General features: G+C 44.2%; 1 protein-coding gene across 1 annotated transcript; it reads left to right on the plus strand.

Annotated features, from left to right (window-relative positions):
- The first annotated feature begins 673 nt into the window (after window positions 1-673).
- On the plus strand, window positions 674-15,936 carry LOC137543601 (uncharacterized). The gene is made up of 3 exons (XM_068264702.1): window positions 674-841; window positions 4,803-4,868; window positions 14,312-15,936. The coding sequence occupies exons 1-3, from the start codon at window positions 778-780 to the stop codon at window positions 15,934-15,936; spliced, it is 1,755 nt and encodes a 584-aa protein (XP_068120803.1). The 5' UTR covers window positions 674-777.
- The last annotated feature ends 6,390 nt before the right edge of the window (window positions 15,937-22,326 follow it).

Raw genomic sequence — 22,326 nt, forward strand, 5'->3', positions numbered from 1 at the left:
AAAAGGCATGTACATGTGCCCATCCCCCTTCGTGATCATTACCTTGCCGCGGTGAAGGGGCATGCGTATCACAATGAAGCAATGACCGCCGGCTATTTGAGTGTCTCGGGTGGGGGTGGCACACAAAAGATAATAAGGTCGTTGCTTCATTGTGGTCAGACCAAATTTGATCAGCTGGACAGTCACTGTTGTTCTATCATTGAGCTACCACAGCCCGGCGACCATATGGGCTTGAAAAACGCCACGGCCTACACTCTGGCCATGTTGCGCACCAGTCCAGCGCGGCCGTCACTACGCAAACAGCTGTTTGTGGTGCATTACACAGTGAGTTTGGTGTGTCAGTGTGAAGCAGAACTCTAATTACACTACCTGATTGATGTATACACATGCAAGATGTAAAGCACTTTAGGCCTGCAATTTAGCATTCAATGTGATTTCTGCCCTTAAAACGCCGCTTTGCGTCACATCCAGATTTTTCCCCGGGACTTTTGGCATGTATCCCACTCCGCCATGCCCCCCTCCAGGTGTTAGACCCCTTGAAACATCTTTTCCATCACTTTTGTGGCCAGCATAATTTTTTCTATTTTTCAAAGTTCGCCTCCCCATTGAAGTCTATTGCGGTTCGTGAACTTTTACGCGAACCGAACCTTCCGCGGAGGTTCGCGAACCAAAAATCGGAGGTTCGCGACATCTCTACTCTTCATATAAAGATAAAATAATTCTTCTGGAAAGCCTACATGGAATTATACTCACAGTCTTAATTTTCATCCAACAGACATGCATGTGCTGGATTGTAAACATGAACAGAGTGCAAACGAGGATCAGGAGAAGAGAACTAAAGGTACATGGAGGCAGCATACATAACTATACTGTAAAGGACCTGAGGCTGACAGAAGCTGTTTTCTTGATGTGTGTTTGTTTGAGGCTGAAGAATGCTGTTTAAAGAGAGCCCAAGGTGGGCTTAAAAAAATAAAAAAAAGTAGGCTACTTGATCCGGGGGGCTGAGCGGATCAGGTAGCTACAAAAACCGCTGCTCCCTGACGCTCCTGGGGGCTGCACTGGCCCACTTTCACTTTTGTGACCAATAGGTATGATGCTGGAAAGAGAGATTCATTCTCCCACCAGCGCACAGAGAGGCGGGGGAGCGGCAGAGAGAGAGAACTGCCCAATGGCATCTCTGGAAACCCTGTAGTCTTCACTACACCTCCTAGTCTCCAACTCAATCCTCACTACATCTCCTAGTCTCCTCCCCATTCCTCACTACATCCTCTAGTCTCCTCCCATCTCCTCACGTCATCTCCTATTCTCCTCCCCATTCCTCACTACACCTCCTAGTCTCCTCCCCATTCCTCACTACATCTCCTAGTCTCCTCCCCATTCCTCACTAAACCTCCTAGTCTCCTCACAATTTCTCACTACATCTGCTAGTCTCCTCCCCATTCCTCACTACATCTCCTAGTCTCCTCCCCAGTCTTTACTATATCTTCTAATCTCCTCTTCATTCTTCACTACACCGCCTAGTCTCCTCCCCAGACCTCATTACATCTCCTAGTCTCCTCCCCAGACCTCACTACATCTCCTAGTCTCCTCCCCAGACCTCACTACATCTCCTAGTCTCCTCCCCAGACCTCACTACATCTCCTAGTCTCCTCTCCATTCCTCACTACATCTGCTAGTCTCCTCACCATTTCTCACTTCATCTCCTAGTCTCCTCCCCAGACCTCACTACATCTCCTAGTCACCTCCCCAGTCCTCACTACATATCCTAGTCACCTCCCCAGTCCTCACTACGGCTCCTAGTCTCCTCACCATTTCTCACTACATCTGCTAGTCTCCTCCCCATTCCTCACTACACCTCCTAGTCTCATTATAGTTTCTCACTACATCTCCTAGTCTCCTCCCCATTCCTCACTACATCTGCTACTCTCCTCCCCATTCCTCACTACATCTTCTAGTCTCCTCCCTATTCCTCCTACTCCTCTTAGTCTCCTCCCCAGTCCTCACTACATCTCCTAGTCTCCTCCCCATTCCTCACTACATCTCCTACTCTCCTCCCCATTCCTCACTACATCTCCTAGTCTCCTCCCCAGACCTCACTACATCTCCTAGTCACCTCCCCAGTCCTCACTACATCTCCTAGTCACCTCCCCAGTCCTCACTACATCTCCTAGTCTCCTCACCATTTCTCACTACATCTGCTAGTCTCCTCCCCATTCCTCACTACACCTCCTAGTCTCATTATAATTTCTCACTACATCTCCTAGTCTCCTCCCCATTCCTCACTACATCTGCTAGTCTCCTCCCCAGTCTTTACTACATCTTCTAGTCTCCTCTTCATTCTTCACTACACCGCCTAGTCTCCTCCCCAGACCTCATTACATCTCCTAGTTTTCTCCCCACACCTCACTACATCTCCTAGTCTCCTCCCCAGACCTCACTACATCTCTTAGTCTCCTCCCCAGACCTCATTACATCTCCTAGTCTCCTCCCCAGTCCTCACTACATCTCCTAGTCTCACCTCCTAGTCTCCTCCCCATTCTTCACTACACCTCCTAGTCTCCTCCCCAGTCCTCACTACATTTCCTAGTCTCCTCTCCATTCCTCACTACATCTCCTAGTCTCCTCCCTATTCCTCCTACTCCTCCTAGTCTCCTCCCCTGTCCTCACTACATCTCTTAGTCTCCTCCCCATTCCTCACTACATCTCCTAGTCTCATCCCCAGACCTCACTACATCTCCTAGTCACCTCCCCAGTCCTCACTACATCTCCTAGTCTCCTCTGCATTCCTCGCTACACCTCCTAGTCTCCTCCCCAGTCCTCACTACATCTCTTAGTCTCCTCCCCAGTCCTCACTACATCTCCTAGACTCCTCCCCAGTCCTCACTACATCTCCTAGTCTTCTCCCTATTCCTCCTTACTCCTCCTAGTCTCCTCCCCAGTCCTCACTACATTTCCTAGTCTCCTCCCCAGTCCTCACTACACCTCCTAGTCTCCTCCCCAGTCCTCACTACATCTCCTAGTCTCCTCCCCAGTCCTCACTACACCTCCTAGTCTCCTTCCCAGTCCTCACTACATCTCCTAGTCTCCTCCCCAGTCCTCACTACACCTCCTAGTCTCCTTCCCAGTCCTCACTACATCTCCTAGTCTCCTCCCAATTCCTCACTACATCTCCTAGTCTCCTCCCTATTCCTCCTAGTCTCCTCCCCAGTCCTTATTACACCTCCTAGTCTCATCCCCAGTCCTCACTACATCTCTTAGTCTCCTTCCCATTTCTCACTACATCTCCTAGTCTCCTCCCTATTTTTCCTTACTCCTCCTAGTCTCCTCCACAGTCCTCACTACATCTCTTAGTCTCCTCCCCAGTCCTCACTACATCTCCTAGTCTCCTCCCCAGTCCTCACTACTCCTCCTAGTCTCCTCCCCAGTCCTCACTACATCTCCTAGTCACCTCCCCACTCCTCACTACACCTCCTAGTTTCCTCCCCATTGCTCACTGCATCTCCTAGTCTCCTCCCTATTCCTCCTTACTCATCCTAGTCTCCTCCCCAGTCCTCACTACATTTCCTAGTCTCCTCCCCAGTCCTCACTACACCTCCTAGTCTCCTCCCCAGTCCTCACTACATCTCCTAGTCACCTCCCCAGTCCTCACTACACCTCCTAGTCTCCTCCCCAGTCCTCACTACATCTCCTAGTCTCCTCCCCATACCTCACTACATCTCCTAGTCTACTCCCTATTCCTCCTACTCCTCCTAGTCTCCTCCCCAGTCCTCACTACATTTCCTAGTCTCCTCCCCAGTCCTCACTACACCTCCTAGTCTCCTCCCCAGTCCTCACTACATCTCCTAGTCACCTCCCCATTCCTCACTACACCTCCTAGTCTCCTCCCCAGTCCTCACTACACCTCCTAGTCTCCTCCCCAGTCCTCACTACATCTCCTAGTCACCTCCCCATTCCTCACTACACCTCCTAGTCTCCTCCCCAGTCCTCACTACACCTCCTAGTCTCCTCCCCATTCCTCACTACATCTCCTAGTCTCCTCCCTATTCCTCACTACACCTCCTAGTCTCCTCCCCAGTCCTCACTACATCTCCTACATCTCCTCCCCAGTCCACACTACATCTCCTAGTCTCCTCCCCAGTCCTCACTACATCTCCTACATCTCCTCCCCAGTCCTCACTACACCTCCTAGTCTCCTCCCTATTCCTCCTTACTCATCCTAGTCTCCTCCCCAGTCCTCACTACACCTCCTAGTCTCCTCCCTATTACTCCTTACTCATCCTAGTCTCCTCCCCAGTCCTCACTACATCTCCTAGTCTCCTCCCTATTCCTCACTACACCTCCTAGTCTCCTCCCCATTCCTCACTACATCTCCTAGTCTCCTTACCATTCCTCACTACATCTCCTAGTCTCCTCCCCAGTCCTCACTACATCTCCTACATCTCCTCCCCAGTCCACACTACATCTCCTAGTCTCCTCTGCATTCCTCACTACATCTCCTAGACTCCTCCCCAGTCCTCACTACATCCCCTAGTCTACTCCCTATTCCTCCTACTCCTCCTAGTCTCCTCCCCAGTCCTCACTACATTTCCTAGTCTCCTCCCCAGTCCTCACTACACCTCCTAGTCTCCTCCCCAGTCCTCACTACATCTCCTAGTCTCCTCCCCAGACCTCACTACATCTCCTAGTCTCCTTCCCAGTCCTCACTACATCTTGTAGTCTCCTCACCAGTCCTCACCTCTTCATATAAGGATAAAATCATTCTTCCTACATGGAATTATACAGTCTAAATTTTCATCCAACAGACATGCGTGTGCTGGATTGTAAACATGAACAGAGTGCAAGCGAGGATCAGGAGAAGAGAACTAAAGGTAAGATGGAGGTAGCATACATAACTATACTGTAAAGGACCTGAGGCTGACAGAAGCTGTTTTCTTGATGTGTGTTTGTTTGAGGCTGAAGAAGGTGGGCTAAAAAAAAAAAAAAGAAAAAAGTAGGCTACTTGATCCGGGGGCTGAGCGGATCAGGTAGCTACAAAAACCGCTGCTCCCTGACGCTCCTGGGGGCTGCACTGGCCCACTTTCACTTTTGTGACCAATAGGTATGATGCTGGAAAGAGAGATTCATTCTCCCACCAGCGCACAGAGAGGCGGGGGAGCGGCAGGGGGCGTGGCCAGAGAGAGAGAACTGCCCAATGGCCGCTCTGGAAACCCTGTAGGAACACCCCTGGCAGGCATTTTGAACAGGGAATCTCTCTTCCTTGTGTTTACCTCCGAGATGGCGACAAATAATGTCGCTTATCTCGGGGAGCTATAGCTGGGGATGGGGGGCAGAGAGCGGCGGTGTGGGGACACAGAGCCATTTCCTGAGGCAGAGAACATTCCTATGTGTCCCATCTGCCCCCCACCACCAACCACCTCGGGTTCTCTTTAAGTTTGGATTTTTTTTTTAAATAAACAGACTTTCCTTAACAGACTGTGTCCTGCTGGCTGCAACTCCCCCCCAAATATATACAGGACATGGGATATGGAATCACTTCTCCCCCATCTTGTTATGTTATAGCTTTTCCCCCAGAATTCTACACACAACACCCCATAATGACAACGTGAAGAAGAGAGTTTGCTTGAGGTCTTGAAGAATGTATGAAAAATAAATAGAATGAGAAATCTCATGTACAGAAGTATCCCCAGCATTTGCTTACTACTTTGTTGATGCAGCTTTGGCAGCCATTACAGCCTCAAGTCTTTTTTTACTATGACGCCACAAGCTTGGCTCACCACTCCTTGGCCAGTGTCACCCAGTCCTCTATACAGCAGTGGCACCTCACTAGCTCCATCAGGTTGGATGGGAAGCATCAGTGCAGCCATTGTAAGATCACTCCAGAGATGTTCAATCAGATTCAAGTCTGGGCTCTGGCTGGGCCACTCAAGGACATTCACAGGGTTGTCCTGAAGTCACTCCTGTGATATCCTGGCTGTGTGCTCAGGGTCGTTGTCCTGCTGAAAGATGAACAAGAGCGCCCTGGATCAGATTTTTATCCAGGATGTCTCTGTACCTTGCTGCAGTCATTATTCCATTTATCCTGACTAGTCTCCCAGTTCCTGGCACTGAAAAACATCCCCACAGCAGGATGCTGCCACCACCATGCTTCACTGTAGGGGTGGTATAAGCCTGGTGATAATGCTGCCACCACCATGCTTCACTGTAGGGATGGTATTGGCCTGGGGATGATGCTGCCACCACCATGCTTCACTGTAGGGACGGTATAGGCCTGGTGATAATGCTGCCACCACCCTGCTTCACTGTAGGAATGGTATTGGCCTGGTGATAATGCTGCCACCACCATGCTTCACTGTAGGGATGGTATAAGCTTGGTGATAATGCTGCCACCACCATGCTTCACTGTAAGGATGGTATTGGCCTGGGGATGATGCTGCCACCACCATGCTTCACTGTAGGGACGGTATAGGCCTGGTGATAATGCTGCCACCACCCTGCTTCACTGTAGGAATGGTATTGGCCTGGTGATAATGCTGCCACCACCATGCTTCACTGTAGGGACGGTATTGGCCTGGGGATGATGCTGCCACCACCATGCTTCACTGTAGGGACGGTATTGGCCTGGGGATGATGCTGCCACCACCATGCTTCACTGTAGGGACGGTATAGGCCTGGTGATAATGCTGCCACCACCCTGCTTCACTGTAGGAATGGTATTGGCCTGGTGATAATGCTGCCACCACCATGCTTCACTGTAGGGACGGTATTGGCCTGGGGATGATGCTGCCACCACCATGCTTCACTGTAGGGACGGTATTGGCCTAGTGATGAGCGGTGCCTGGTTTCCTCCAAACGTGACGCCTGGCATTCACACCAAAGAGTTCAATCTTTGTCTCATCAGATCAGAGAATTTTGTTTCTCATGGTCTGAGAGTCCTTCAGGTGCTTTTTTGGCAAACTCCAGGCCGGCTGCCAAGTGCCGTGTACTAAGAAGTGGCTTCTGTCTGGCCACTCTAACATACAGGATTGATTGGTGGATTGCTGCAGAGATGGTTGTCTTGGAAGGTTCTCCTCTCTCCATAGAGAGCCTCTGGAGCTCTGACAGAGTGACTATCAGGTGCTTGGTCACCTCCCTGATACCCCTCCACCCGATCACTCAGTTTAGATGGCCGGCCAGCTCTAGGAAGAGTCCTGGTAGTTTTTGAACTTCTTCCTCTTACCTATGATGGAGGTCACTGGGCTCATTGAGACCTTCAAAGCAGAAGATTTTTTTCTGTAACCTTCCCCAGATTTGTGCCTCAAGACAGTTCTGTCTTGGTGGTCTACAGATAATTCCATTGACTTGATGCTTAGTTTGTGCTCTGATATGAGTGGTCAACTGTGGAACCTTATATAGACAGACTTGTGGCCTTTCTAAATCATGTCCAATCAGCTGAATTTACCACAGATGGACTCCAATGAAGCGGCAGAAACATTTCAAGGATATTTGGTGAAACAGGAGGCACCTCAGCTCTATTTTGAGCTTCATGGTAAAGGCTGTGAATAATTATGTACATGTGCTTTCTCAATTTTTTTTTCATTTTTAATACATTTGCAAAAATGTTAAGTAAACTTTTTTCACGTTTGTCATTATGGGGTGTTGTGTAGAATTCTGAGGGAAAAAAATGAATATAATCCATTTTGGAATAAGGCTGTAACATAACAAAATCTATATATATAAAATCGGATGTATGTGTGTGTGTGTGTGTGTGTGTATGTGTGTGTGTGTGTGTGTATGTGCCGCGATCACGTGAAAACGGCTTGACCGATTTGAACGAAACTTGGTACACAGATCCCTTACTGCCTGGGATGATATGTTCTGGGGGTCTCGCGGCCCCCCTGCACACGTGGGCGGAGCTAAAAACAGCAAATCAGATTCCACCCATTCAAGTCAATGGAAAAAATGTAAAAGACTGCCATTCTCACAGTAATCAAGCCAGAGTCCCCACACTTGGCACAGTTGGTCACTTGGTGACCGAGGTTGCAAATCCAGGAAAAGGGGGTGGAGCATAAAACAGCCAATCAAATTTCAGCCGTTCATTTTAAATGGGTAAATGTAAACGGCAGCCATTCTTAGACTGTTAATCGCAGGGTTCTCAAACTTGCCACACTTGGTCACTGGGTGAATGCGATTAATATTCAAGAAAATGGGTGGAGCCTATAACAGCCAATCAAAATTCACCTATTGATTTTCAAGGGGAATATTTGAACTGCTGCTATTCTTACACTGTTAATGGCAGAGGCTTCAAATTTGCTACAGTCGGTCATTGGGTGACTGGGGTCCAAATTCACTAAAGGGGCGGGGCCACATACAGCCAATCAGATTTCCTTGGTGGATAAACTGCTTCCATTCACACATTTTTGATGCCAGGAACCTGACAGCTCACAAACTTGGTCATTGAGTGACTGTGTGTCAAGGTTTCAAAAAGTGGGCGGAGCCAAAAGAACTTTTACTGGGAAAATATAAACTGCAACCATTTTTAAACCGTTAATGGCAGGGTTCTCAAACTTTGCACAGTTGGTCATTGGTTGACAGATTAAGATTTTGGAAGGTGGGTGGAGCCTACAACAGCCAATAAAAATTCACCTTTTGATTTTCAAAGGGAATATTTCATCTGCTACCATTCTCTTATACTGGTAAAAGCAGATGCCTCAAACCTGGTACAGTTGGTCACTGGGTTACTAGGGTCCAAATTCAGGAAGGGGGCGGAGCCACAAACAGACAGATTTGTTTATTTTTCAATGGGAATATACAAAGTATTGATACCAAGGACCCCAAAGCTGATAAACTTGATAATTGAGTGACTGTATGTCAAGGTTAGAAAAAAAGTGGGCGGTGCCAACGACTTCATTTTTTACATTGCAGGGTTCCCAAACTTTACACAATTGGCCACTGGGTGACTTGGATGAATATTCAGAAATCTGGGTGGAGCCTACAACAGCCAATCAAAATGTACCTATTGATTTTCAAGGGGAATATTCACATTGCTACCATTCTTACACTGTTAGTGGCAGAGGCCTCAAACCTGATACAGTCAGTCATTGGATGACTGGGGTCCAAATTCACTAAAGGGGTGGAACCACAAACAGCCAATCAGATTTGTTAGATTGATTTCAGCCATTCTGTTATTGGCAGGGTTCTCAAACGTGACACAGTTGGCCACTGGGTGACTGGGATATAATATTCAGAAAAGTGGGTGGAGCCTACAGCAGCCAATCAAAATTCACCTTTTGATTTTCAAGGGGAATATTTACATTGCTGCCATTCATGCTCTCTTAATGGCAGAGGCCTAACATCATAAACTTGGTCATTAAGTGACTGTATGTCAAGATTAGAAATAGTGGGTGGAGCCAAAAACAACTAACTTTTTACATGGGGAAATGTAAACTGCAGTTTTTCTTACACTGTTAATGACAGGGTTCTCAAACTTCACACAGTTGGTCACTGGGTGACTAGGATTAATATTCGGAAAAGTAGGTGGAGCCTACAACAGCCAATCAAAATTCACCTATTGATTTTCAAGGGGAATATTGAAACTGCAGCCATTCTCACACTGTTAATAGCAGAGGCCTCAAACCTGCTACAGTCAGTTGTTAAGTGTTCGGGGTTCAAATTTAGTAAATGGGCGGAGCCAAAAACAGCCAGATTTCTTTGCTGGATAAACTGCTTCCATTAGCACAATTTTGATGCCAGGAACCCAAAAGCTCACAAACTTGGTCATTGAGTAGTGACTGTGTGTCAAGGTTACAAAAAGTGGGTGGAGTTAAAAACAGATTTTTCTGGTAAATTGTAAACTGCAGCCCTTCTTCACAGTTAATTGTTACTGGGTGACTGGGATTAATATTCATAAAAGTGGGTGGAGCCTAAAAATGCCAATCAAAAATCACATGTCACTTTTCGAGGAGAATATAAAAATTGCTGCCATTCTTGCACTGTTAATGGCACAAGCCTCAAACCTGGTACAGTTGGTCATTGGGTCACTGAGGTTCAAATTCAGAAAAGGGGACAGAGCCACAAACAGTGCATCAGATTTGTTTCATTTCATGGGAAAATACAAATTATTGATGCCAAGGACCCCCAAAACTCTCAAACTTGGGCATTGAGTAGTGACTTTGTGTCCAGGTTACAAAAAGTGGGCGGAGCCAAAACAAATTACACTGGGAAAGTGTAAACTGCAGCCCTTCTTACACTGTTTATTTCAGGGTTCCTAATCTTTGCCCAGATGGTCACTGAGTGACTGAGATTAATATTCAGGGAAGTGGGTGGAGCCTATAATAGCCAATCAAAATTCACTTGTTGATTTTCAAGTGGAATATTTAAATTGCTGTCATTTTCACACTGCTAATAGTAGATGCCTCAAACCTGCTACAGTTGGTCATTGGGTGACTGGGGTTCAAATGCTGGAGAGGGGTGGAGCCACAAACAGCCTATCTGATTTGTTTAATTTCTATGGGAATATACAAATTATTGATGCCAAGGACCCCAAAGCTCACAAACTTTGTCATTGAGTGTTTGAGTGTTAGGGTTAGAAAGTGGGCGGAGCCAACACCAGTCAAATACATACCCGGGCAACGCCGGGTCATCAGTGGGTGGAGACAAATACAAATTTCACTGGGAAAATGTATACTGCAGCCATTCTGTTAATAGCAGGGTTTTTAAACTTTGCACAGTTGGTCACTGGGTGACTGGGATTAATATTCAGAAAAGTGGGTGGAGCCTACAAAAGTGAATCAAACTTCACCTGTTGCTTTTCAAGGGGAATATTTAATTGCTACCATTCTTGAACTGTTAATGGCACAGGCCTCAAACCTGGTACAGTTGGTTATTGGGTGACTGGGGTTCAAATTCAGAAAAGGGGGTGGAGCCACACACAGCCAATCAGATTTGTTTCATTTCAAAGCAGATTATTGATACCAAAGACCGCAAAGCTCACAAACTTGGTCAGTGAGTAATTGTGTGTTAGGGTTAGAAAAAGTAGGCGGAGCTAACACCAGCCAAATACATACCCGGGCAACGCCGGGCAATCAGCTAGTGTAGAATAAAAAGATAAGTGCTGTGAATACTTTGCGGATGAACAGTAGATAGAGTATTATCTACTGAAATCAGCTTTCTTATTCTGTTTCTGTTTTCTTCTAGTCAGAGACAGTTCTTATATAGTAAAAGACATAGAGAACCATTCCTTTCTTATCGTGAACCCGAGCTTCAAAACAAGCCCTTACCCTGAAGAGAGGATCCAATTGAGGCTTCCCTCGCTAGTCTGAAGCCCCCCATTGCTGAGAGCGCTCCCTCCTCCACATTGGGGCTGCACAGCTCCTCTTCCTGGATCATGGGTGTGCTGTAGCCATGCGAGCCCGCCCCCACATGCACAGTACCATGGAGCCCATGGCTCCATCTTACTGCAGATGCTCAGGGAGGCTCCTGCGGCTACTGCACACCCATGATCCAGGAAGAGGAGGAGCTGCGCGGCCGCGATGTGATTAGTGACAATGCCTTGTTGCTAATTTTCCAGGGGGACCATGCCCAGCAACGGGGGACATCAGAATACAGAGGGAACCTGAATAGGATGCTGAGGGTTCTGTCTCTTTAGGTTCCGTCTCTTTAGGTAAGTATCTAATTTTGTACCCGAGCTTCTGCAATTAGTGCAGAATGCTGCTGCCAGATTGCTAACAAACCAGCCGCGCCACTGTCACATTACACCGATCCTTCGCTCACTGCACTGGCTACCAGTAGAATGGAGAATACTCTTCAAGATTGGACTGCTGACATTCAAATCCCTGCACAATCTGGATACATGAAGGACTTACTGAAGCTGCACCACACCTCTCACAACCTCAGATCAGCAGGATCCATAAACTTGGTCACTCCCAGAGTGCACCTCAAAAAATCTGGAGATAGAGCCTTCTGTCATGCTGCCCTTACTCTTTTGAACTCCCTGCCACACCCAGTAAAGACAGCACCATCCCTGGAGCTATTCAAATCCAGTCTGAAAAGCCACCTGTTTAGCCTGGCATTTCCAGACTTATACATTCTTCCTCTGTACCACGATGGTCGGAGCCATGCTTATGCGCTTTGAGTCCTATGGGAGAAAAGCGCTTTACAAATGTTATTTGTTGTTGTTGTTGTTGTTTAATCTCTCATCATCTCTCCTTATTTTTCTTAAAGTGACACTGAAGAAAACAAACAAACATGATATAATGAATTGTATGTGTAGTATGGATACAGAATAGAACATTAGTAGCAGAGAAAAGAGTCTCATAGTTTTATTTTCAGTTATACAGCTTTTGTTTAATTAACATTGCATCATTCTGTAATATTTGCAGTTTACAAATTACACTCTGTATTTTAAATGATGAAACAGAGCACAGCTAATGACCCTTTGAACTTTCTGGCAGTAAAGCCTTAAACAAACAAGAAACAGTGCTTAAGAAAATTGCACTGCTCTCCTACTAAATTAGTCGGAGAGCTCAGAGACGCTCTTTTGCATAGATAAGAACTGAAGTGTTTTAACTCTTCCTGTACTGGAATCGATATGAGACTCCTATCTAAGCTACAAATATTCTATTTCTTAGCTGTATTACACATACAATTAATTATATCTTAACCACTTTGCCACCCAGGTACAGTATATCTACTCCCCTTTTATCTTCATTTCCTCGCCCAGGGCATAGATATACGCACCCCACCACTACCGCCGCTGTCTGCGCTCCTGTGCTCGTGCATGCCGCCACCCATTTGCCCGTAGATCAATGAAGGGGAACACAGTTCCCGTTCTTGATGTAAGTCCGCAGCAATGATCGGCTGCTTCCAGGAGAAGCTGCGCAATCATTGTGCAAAAAAAAGTTTCCCATCCTCACTGCACTTCCTGTAAGCGTACTTACTACGCTTACAGGACCATTCACAAAAAATTACTGTGGCCATCTTGTGGCCAAATAGTAAAACTACAGTCAAAAACATTTTTATATACAAATACATATATTTTTACATTTGTATATATTTGTAAAAAAATAAAATAAAAAATGTACAAAAAAAAAAATAGTTACCTTAGGGACTGAACACATTAAATATTTATGTCAAGAGGGTATAAAACTGTTACTTTATAAATTATGGGCCTGTAATTAGGGATGGACGCAAAAGTGAAAAAATGCACCTTTATTTCCAAATAAAATATTGGCGCCAAACATCGTGATAGGGACATCATTTAAAAGGTGTAATAACCAGGACAAATGGGCAAATAAATTACATGGATTTTAATTACAGTAGCATGCATTATTTAAAAACTATAAAGGCCGAAAACTGAAAAATAATGATTTTTTTTTCCAAATTTTGTCTTATTTTCCCATTAAAACACATTTACAATAAAATAATTTTTGGATAATGTCCCATCTAAAGAAACGTAATAGGTGGTGAAAAAAACAAAATACAGTTCATTTCATTGTGATAAGTAATGATAAAGTTATAGGCGAATGAATGGAAGGAGCTGAAAGGTGATAATTGTTTGGATGCTGAAGGGGTAAAACCCCTCATTTGTGAAGTGGTACCCCCGATCTGGCACTTGGTCCTCAAAACTGAGCTGTAGTGCATCAATCAGGGGTATGCTGGGTGCATACATTGAAGTCTATGGTGGGCAATGGCATGCTGGGAGCTATAGTGCATCAATCAGGGGTATGCTAGGTGCCTACATTGAAGTCTATGGTGGTTTGCGCACTTCGCGCGAACTTGAACTTTTACTGAAGTTTGAGTTCGGTGTCTGGGAAACCAAAATTTGATGTTCGCGACATCTCTAACCCTGGTTTGTGTTACTCCTTCGTGATTACCTATAATCAGGTGTCAAGACTTACTACACTATATTGGGCTCTCGGTGTCCTTTTCTTTGGTTTGAGTGAAGCAACTGTACAGCATTCGGGCCCCACAGTGTCACCTGCAGGATCTGGTTCAATCCCGACTGGTGACACCAATAGACCATGTGTGACACTAATAGACCATGTGTTCACACCTTTACATGTTTTTGGATTCTATTATGCGGTATTGATCTATACATGTAGGACTTCTGAGAGTGCAGGTAGTTGTTGTTTATATAAAATCAGAAATTAACTCTTATATCTGACTCAACACAGGTAAATCTTATAGGTTGCTGTATAGCAATATATAGCAATATATAGCAATTTCTCCATGCTCTGTTTCACTGAGTAGTAATGATTTTGTGTGTATTATAAACTGCTTAATGATCAGTGATAATGTCACGTGAAGATGTCACTAATATTGTCTGTTTCTTCAGTAGGTAATCCAAGCTGTAACTCTGTGGCAGAAGACCATATACCTCTGCTAACAAAGCTGAGCAAGTATCTGAGCCAGAAGGAACAAGAGGGACCTCTGACCATCTACAAGAGGCCTGAGGAAGGGAAGTCTGGTGGGGTCTGGAAATTCGGAATAGAAAGTGCCAACAAGAATAATAAAGTCATTATGTTTGTTGGGGAAACTGGATCTGGTAAAAGTTCCCTGATTAATACTTTGATCACTTTCATCTTTGGGTTAAAGTGGGAGGATAATTACCGGATCAAGCTGATTGATGATAAAACTGGTAGGAATCAAGCTCACAGCCAAACACAGCATATTACCACCTACCAGATCAACCCTGAAGAGGGGCTCCGAGTCCCATACTCCATAACCCTTATTGACACTCCAGGGTTTGGGGACACCAGGGGGATAATATATGATGGTATAAATATGCGGCAGATACGAGCATTTTTTGGTCACTGCAAATTTTTAGAAATGAATGCCATTTGTTTTGTGATTTCATCTTCACAGTCTCGTTTAACTCCCACACAGAAATATGTTTATGATAACATCGTGTCCATTTTTGGCAAAGATATGAAGGACAACATTGTCTTCTTCACCACCTTTGCAGATTGGAATAAACCAAACGTTCTATCAGCAATTACTGAGGCAAATCTTCCCTGTGCCCGAACTGAAGATGGACTTCTTGAGTACTTCAAAGTAAACAATGCAGCAACATATGCAAATAACTGCCCTCAGAAGGGGGAAGATGAAGATGGCTTCATGATTAATCAGATATACTGGAAGATGGGAATGAAGAACTCTGAAACGTTTTTTTGTGACTTTTTGAACAAAGTATCTGGTAAAGATTTAACTTTAACAAATAAAGTTTTGCAAGAAAGAAATGATCTGGAGGTAACCTTGGATGGCCTAATTGGAAGATTCAGGGATATGATGTATAAAGAACATGAACTAGAAAATACAAAGAAAGAACTAGAGAAACACCAGGAGGATGTTAAGAATAATCAGAATTATGAGATTGAAGTGGAGGTTGCTGTGAAAAAGAAAGTTAAGGCACCTGCAAAAGTGGTCAACTGCCGCGAGTGTGAAAAGACCTGTTACCGAGACTGTAATATTGTCGGTGTTTCTGCTTACTTCATTGGCATTTATGGCTTTGGGGAAACAACATGCAATGTATGTCAGCATGGAAAAAACGATCATTTCTATAATACGTATTACTGGGAAACTTGTAATGAGCGCCAAAAAATACCGGTTTTGCATATTAAGGAGAAATACGATAAATCAGTAGAAAAGGTGGTGACTTATGAAGAAGCTGTCAATATTCTGAAGGTTGAGCTTGTGAAAGAAGAAAAAGAATGTGAGCTGCTAATCAGGAAGATCTCTGAGAGCCTTAAACGCCTCCAGGAAATCGCTCTACTGCCCAACCCCATGTCTCTTGAGGAATACCTCCAGCTGCACATCGAAACCGAGAAGATGGAAGGAAGAGAAGTAAATATGGAGAGTATTCAAATGCTGGAAAAGGCCAAAAGGAAATGTGCTATTATGGCTAAAATTAAAGATCAGGGAGCCGATCTGAAGCTTGATGTAAAAGGAATTTGCAAGTAACCACGTAATGTTCTAAATCAGTGTTTCTCAACATTTTATTGGTATGTACCCCTTTTAAAACCCTGTACCCATCAAGTACCCCCTAGCATAGTAAACATTATCGCAAGTAACCATTGACAAAAATATATTTAATCGTAGAACACGATAATTGGTTCTAAACCATTTCCAAGCATTTACGATTGCTTTTAATTAGCTAAAACACTCATTTGGTATTGTTTAAATAAGATTTATCTTTTTCTAAAACTCTAAATTTGTTATTCTTGGTTATGTATATCAAGCTCGAGTACCCCCTGGAACCATCAGAAGTACCCCCTGGGACCATCAGAAGTACCCCCTGGGACCATCAGAAGTACCCCCTGGGGTACACGTACCACACGTTGAGAACCTAGGTTCTAAATAACGAATCACTATTCTTTTATTCATTTTTGCAACTTGTTCTAGATGCTTCCTGGTTATGTCCAACAAGGTTAATATCATGCACCATTAAATTACTTACAAATCCTACAAAGTTCCGGCACATGCACAGCGCCATAGAGTGATGATGTGAACTCTATGGGCTTGATCCACAAAAGGTGCTAACTCAGTTAGCATGCCTAAAGCTTTTATTGATCGCGCGAAAAGTTTAGCGCTGCCCGTAGCGTGCGAAACGTTGCACCGGATGCGACAAAAACATTTTGGGCGCAACTGGTGTGACGTTTCGCCCGCTACGGTCAGCACGAAACTTTGCGTGCCCTAAAGGGCTTTAGGCGTGCTAAGGGGCTTTTAGGTGTGCTAACTAAGTTAGCACCCTTTTGTGATTCAAGCCCTATGAGCTCCATCCTGATCTCCTCAGAACGACATTCCACCTGTACTCCTCGCCCTCCAGTACCCCGCTAAATACTGGCAAACTATAGAAGATGGTTAACGGAGGAAAAAAGAAGACAACAGAATCCTCCACACCAGATATGAAACTTGCCTCCATAACCACAATCTTCAAACCAAATGACAAAATGACAAATGACCACCTGACATCTTTTCTGACTTTCCAAACACCTCACTAGAGAAAATCACCTTCTCTGTGCGCCCAGATAGAATTTTTCTACACTTAAACAAATGTTCCAAAAGGAATTATCTGGAGCAGTTCAAGATATAAAAAAGCAAATAGGTGAAATCAGAAAGAGGGTAGTGATCTGGAAAGACAAGCCGATTACCTCCTGGAAACTCTGGATTCTGACAAAGCGTCAATCGATTACCACAAAATGAAAACAGACACCCTAGCATTAAAGCTGGAGGATCTGGAAAACAGGTCCTGAAGGACTAATCTACGGATCAGAGGTCTCCCCAAGTTAATTTCCTTTCTTTATGGAAGCAGCTTTGAATTTATTACTGCAAATAGACCACAGTAAATTTTGAATCATCAGAATTCATAGAGCACTCCACTGTACCGGAAACACCAATCTCCCACAAGACGTTACCTTGAAATTTCACCAGAAGGAAGCTTGGGTCATTATCGTCTCTGCTGTCAGAGGTCTAATACCATTCAAGAGGCTCCAGTGACAGTCTAAGTACATGCAGACATCTCTCCCCGCACTTTGGCAAGATACAGAGCCTTACAACTGGCTACCATTACTCTAACCAGAGCCAATGTGAAATATAGGTTGGGCTTTACCCTCACTTTAAACTTCAACAACATACCTTATGTGTGCAAATCCCTAGATTTGAAATCTCTGGAGTTAAATGGCATTAATGTTGCGTTACCTTAGGATAGGTCACCATAGCAAAGACCTCCTCACCCTTCCTGATCATGGAGCCAGCATAGACAGAGGCTACGATCTTCACTTGCCCCTGAGTCATCTCCAGGAGAAGGCCCCAGCAGTCCACGAGATGCTGCCAGTACAGCTGCCCTTGCTGATGAGTAATTATCTAGTTAGCGGAACGATTACCAATCTCTTTACTTACTTTTTCCTTTTTTTTTTTACCATCGTGAGAAACTCGTTTATTATGTCTAATATACAAAGAAGATCTGATACAACCTAAGATTGACTGGCGTGAGACAACTCAGTCTGGCTTCAGAAAACATCACAGCACTGAAACTGTCCTCATCCAAATCTGCAACCACCTGCTCATGGCAAGAGACAGAGGAGAGTGCTCCATCCTGATATTGCTAGACCTTTCTGCAGCCTTTGATACAGTTGACCATGACATCTTGATCAACAGGCTACAGGAATACTGCAGCATTGATGGCATAATTCTCCAGTGCTTTCAATCCTTTTTGAGTGGCAGAACCCAAAAAGTGTCTATGGGGCCCTTCCTGTCCATCTCTGTACCACTTAAGTATGTAGTGCCCCAGGACTCAATCCTCTCTCCCCTGCTTTTCACAATTTACATGTTACTGCTTGAAAAACGAATCCAAAAACATAGCCTGACATACCACTGCTATGCAGACGACACCCATCTATATCTTTCCTTCAAGCCAACTCTACCTATAAACACGTGCTTATTGCTTAGCTAAACTACAGCAATGGATGAGTGACAACTGTCTGAATGCAGATAAGACTGAAGTTCTTGTGATCGGAGGGCAGCACATGATAACAAAACAATTTAACTTCCAGTATTCACCACTGGGAATAGGAGGCACGGATCTACACAGCTCTGATCATGTGCGGAGCCTGGGAGTTCTAACTGATGCTGATTTAAACTTCAGAACTCACATCTATTTTCACCAGAAGAACAAAGCAAAAATCAAGCACCTCATCCCCCCAGAAGATCTGCCAACCTTAGTCCACGCCTTCATCACATCCCGACTGGACTACTGCAATGCTCTCTACACTGGCCTTCCAAAAAAGGACTTGTACCACCTACAGCTGATACAGAATACTGCTGCCAGACTGCTAACCAACCAACCCCATCACTGCCACATAACGCCAGTCCTGCACTCCCTTCACTGGCTACCTATAGAATGGAGGGTCGTATTCAAGATCGGCCTACTGACATTTAAATCCCTGAATAATCTGGGCCCTGGATACATGAAAGATATGTTGCAGCTGTGTAGCAATCCCCACATTCTCAGATCCACAGGTTCTAATAATCTAGTCATACCCAGAGTCCACTTGGAAACTTTTGATCCCAGAGCCTTTTGTCATGCTGTTTCTACGTTTTGGAACTCCTTACCTCAACAGATCAGGACCGCTCCATCCCTGGACGTGTTTAAATCCAGACTGAAAACCCACCTGTTCAGTTTGGCATTTGCGGAAATATAACTTTTGTTGTGTGAATACTTCATCCTACTACCAATTACTGAATCTGAGAAAGCCTAAGCGCTTTGAGTCCTATGGGAGAAAAGCGCTATAGAAATGTTATTTTTATTGTTTGTCACCGTCAGGAACCTAGTGGTCCTACAAATTAACCACACCAGCTTCCGGCTTTTCTTTTACCTTGACTATAAACTTCACATAGTTTACTATGATCTTAGCTACCACACTAACTAGCTATGTGAGTTTTATTCAGAATTTCCCTTCAGAGCTCCGCTAGTTCACTGAGAAGCAAGAACCCTGACTGGGTATAAATGAAGAGGTTTATGGCTATTTCTCCCCCCTCTCCCCCTCCCCCACCTTCTATTTCTTTTATCTGTTTTCCCATTGACTTATATATCCCATTCTTCCCAAACATCCCACCTCAAACTACCTTCACCCTCAATACCGAAGACTCTAAACAGCATTTGCTACCACATTAAGGTGGAGGAATCCTCGCCCTCTTACCCAATTCTTATAACCTGCAGATCCTTAAAGAGGAACTCCAGTGAAAATAATGTAATAAAAAAAGTGCTTCATTTTTACAATAATTATGTATACATGATTTAGTCAGTGTTTGCTCATTGTAAAATCTTTCCTCTCCCAGATTCACATTCTGACATGTTTTACATGGTGACATTGTTACTGTGGGCAGATTATGGAGCTGGTCTGGCTTTAACAGACAGCTGTAAGCAGCTATTTCCTGTCTGAACATTGTTACATTGTGGCAGTTTGCCCAGAGTACCGTACGGTACCAGAGCCTCTTGTGGGAGGGGTTTCAGCACAAAATCAGTCACACAGCGCCCCCTGATGGTCTGTTTGTGAAAATCATTATTTTTCTCATGTAAAAGTGGGTATCAGCTACTGATTGGGATAAAGTTCAATTCTTGGTCGGAGTTTCTCTTTAACATGCCCCGGGAAATCCCATACCTACCCTTGTCAGAATCCCTCTCATCCCCCCATTCCTTTACACTGTAAGCTCGCAAGGGCAGGGCTCTCTCCCCCTTGGAATGTGTTATACAGGTTATAGCTTGTACTCTGTTATACATTTATTCATCATGTTACATCGGTCATTGTAATCACCAGTTCTGTATTTTGTACCAGTGTCCATATTTGATGTATTTCATCGTCTGTATCATTAAGTACCCATTGTTGTTTTCCTACTTTGTACAGCGCCACGGAATATGTTGGCACTTTACAAATCAATAATAATAATAATAATAATCTCGGTTAGTTTTCAATACACTATGTACTGGGCTGGGGATTTTAGTTTTTACCATAACAGAATGTTACTGACTGACAGCAAAGCCCGGGGCAGATTGTCTAATAAACAAAGGATGGAACTCTCAGAACACTGGTAGCTACTTGGGGAGAATATAGTGGAAATATGAAGGGTATACTCACTACTTGCCTAAATACCATACCCACTCCCGTCTTGATCTTATAATTACAGTGGTTCCCAATATAACTAACCCTGTTGTACTCCAGACATCAGCAGTGGTCAGACCCTTATCTGGTCTTTCCAGTATTCCTATCCTTAAATCCAGTATCTTACTATAAGACATGAAGGCTTAACTCTTCTACATATCAGGAAGTACAAAAAAATGAAGCCTGATGTCCGCTGGTGTTCTCATGAGGACTTTTATTAGAAGCCCCCTTATTCAGATATCTTCAGCGTGCAAGAATACAAGCCAAGACATTACACAACATTAAACATGATTTAGAATACAAACTCTCCAAGCTTGTTGCAGAAAACCACTGGATTCCTTCTCTGCATTTAAGTTCATCTCTTTCTGGTCTGAAAATCCTAATTGATGCTTTAATAGCTAAGCCAGCTGAAAAGGCTTTTACATGGTGTAGGGTGATGTTGTTTAATCAGTAATATAATCATGCTTATTCCAATTACCACTGATATTGTATGTGCATGTCTTTACATATGGTATAGGGACATCATTTAAATGTTGTAATAAATGGGACAAATGGAGAAATAAAATGTGTGAGTTTTATCTACAGTAGCACATTATACTTTAAAATTTTACAGGCTGAAAACTGAAGAATAAGGATTTTTTCATATTTTTTATAGTTTTTCCTTTTAAAATAAATATAAAATAATTGTTACCGAAAATGTACCAACCAAAAAAAGCCTAATGTGTGGCAAAAAAATTATTGCCAATCTGCTTACAACTAAAACATAGAGGAGAAATACTGGGGCCAGTCCTGTGCACCCAGCAGTCAGGCAGGGATGAGGTCTCTGTCAAGAACCGCAAGGGCCGATCCTTGATTGGGTCAATCGATCAGAGTCAGAAACTCGGTCTCGCTGTCGCTTCGCGCATAGATGCCCATATATGGATTTGCAATCTATGAGCCAACTAGCCGAGAGGAGTGTTCTGACTCCAAAGGATTCACCACACACGTACAATTCAAATGCTTGCCACCACGTGTGAGTCAGCGCACGACTGTAACTATTTTAACACACTGAGAACACTGTAACTTAACCCTTAGCAGTATGCAGGGATTGGCACCAGATCTATCTAACTGTGCCCGATTCAAGCATACGGGTATTAGATATGAAATACTGTAGAACAGGTAACACTTTCAGAGGAGTAAGTACGATTGTGTATTTTCAGGAACAGGTCATAACCGCAAAATGATTTTTAAACATTTTAATAACATAAATGCATTACACACATTTACATACACTAATTATCATATAAACACAAAGCTTACAATAAAAAGGGAGTAAGAGTAAAGGTTTACTTAGCTAAATGCAGTCTGTGTGGAATATTGGATGAAATAAAGTCCGGTTCAAATGCAGGCATTGATATCACAAGTCCTTATATGGCATGCGTCCGGTCCTCCTAGGAACGCATGCATGGAGAAAGTTCTTTGTCGGTGGAATTTGGAAGACAAACAGGGGTCGGTACCGCCCAAACCTTTATAGAATCTGAGTTTTGGGGCTGGCTTACACGAAAAGTAGGTGTGTTTACCCCCTGGTCAGCCAAGGGGCAGCCCCCCAGACCACAGCAGCAAGTACAGCATTTATTAGTAGTCTTTGTGATTCCTCCCCGGATTGGCTTACCGAGGATCTGTGGCCAGATTAGGAACCAGCCAGCGATGCTTT

This window comes from Hyperolius riggenbachi, unplaced genomic scaffold (assembly GCF_040937935.1).
Source record: "Hyperolius riggenbachi isolate aHypRig1 unplaced genomic scaffold, aHypRig1.pri scaffold_115, whole genome shotgun sequence".
In the NCBI taxonomy this organism is placed as follows: Eukaryota; Metazoa; Chordata; class Amphibia; order Anura; family Hyperoliidae; genus Hyperolius; species Hyperolius riggenbachi.

Bases quoted from the DNA above. Each gene is read 5' to 3' on its own strand.
- LOC137543601 (XM_068264702.1), top strand. From the start codon at position 778: ATGCATGTGCTGGATTGTAAACATGAACAGAGTGCAAACGAGGATCAG. The intron at 842-4,802 runs GTACATGGAGGC...TTCATCCAACAG, and splicing joins TCAGGAGAAGAGAACTAAAG to ACATGCGTGTGCTGGATTGT. The intron at 4,869-14,311 runs GTAAGATGGAGG...CTGTTTCTTCAG, and splicing joins TCAGGAGAAGAGAACTAAAG to TAGGTAATCCAAGCTGTAAC.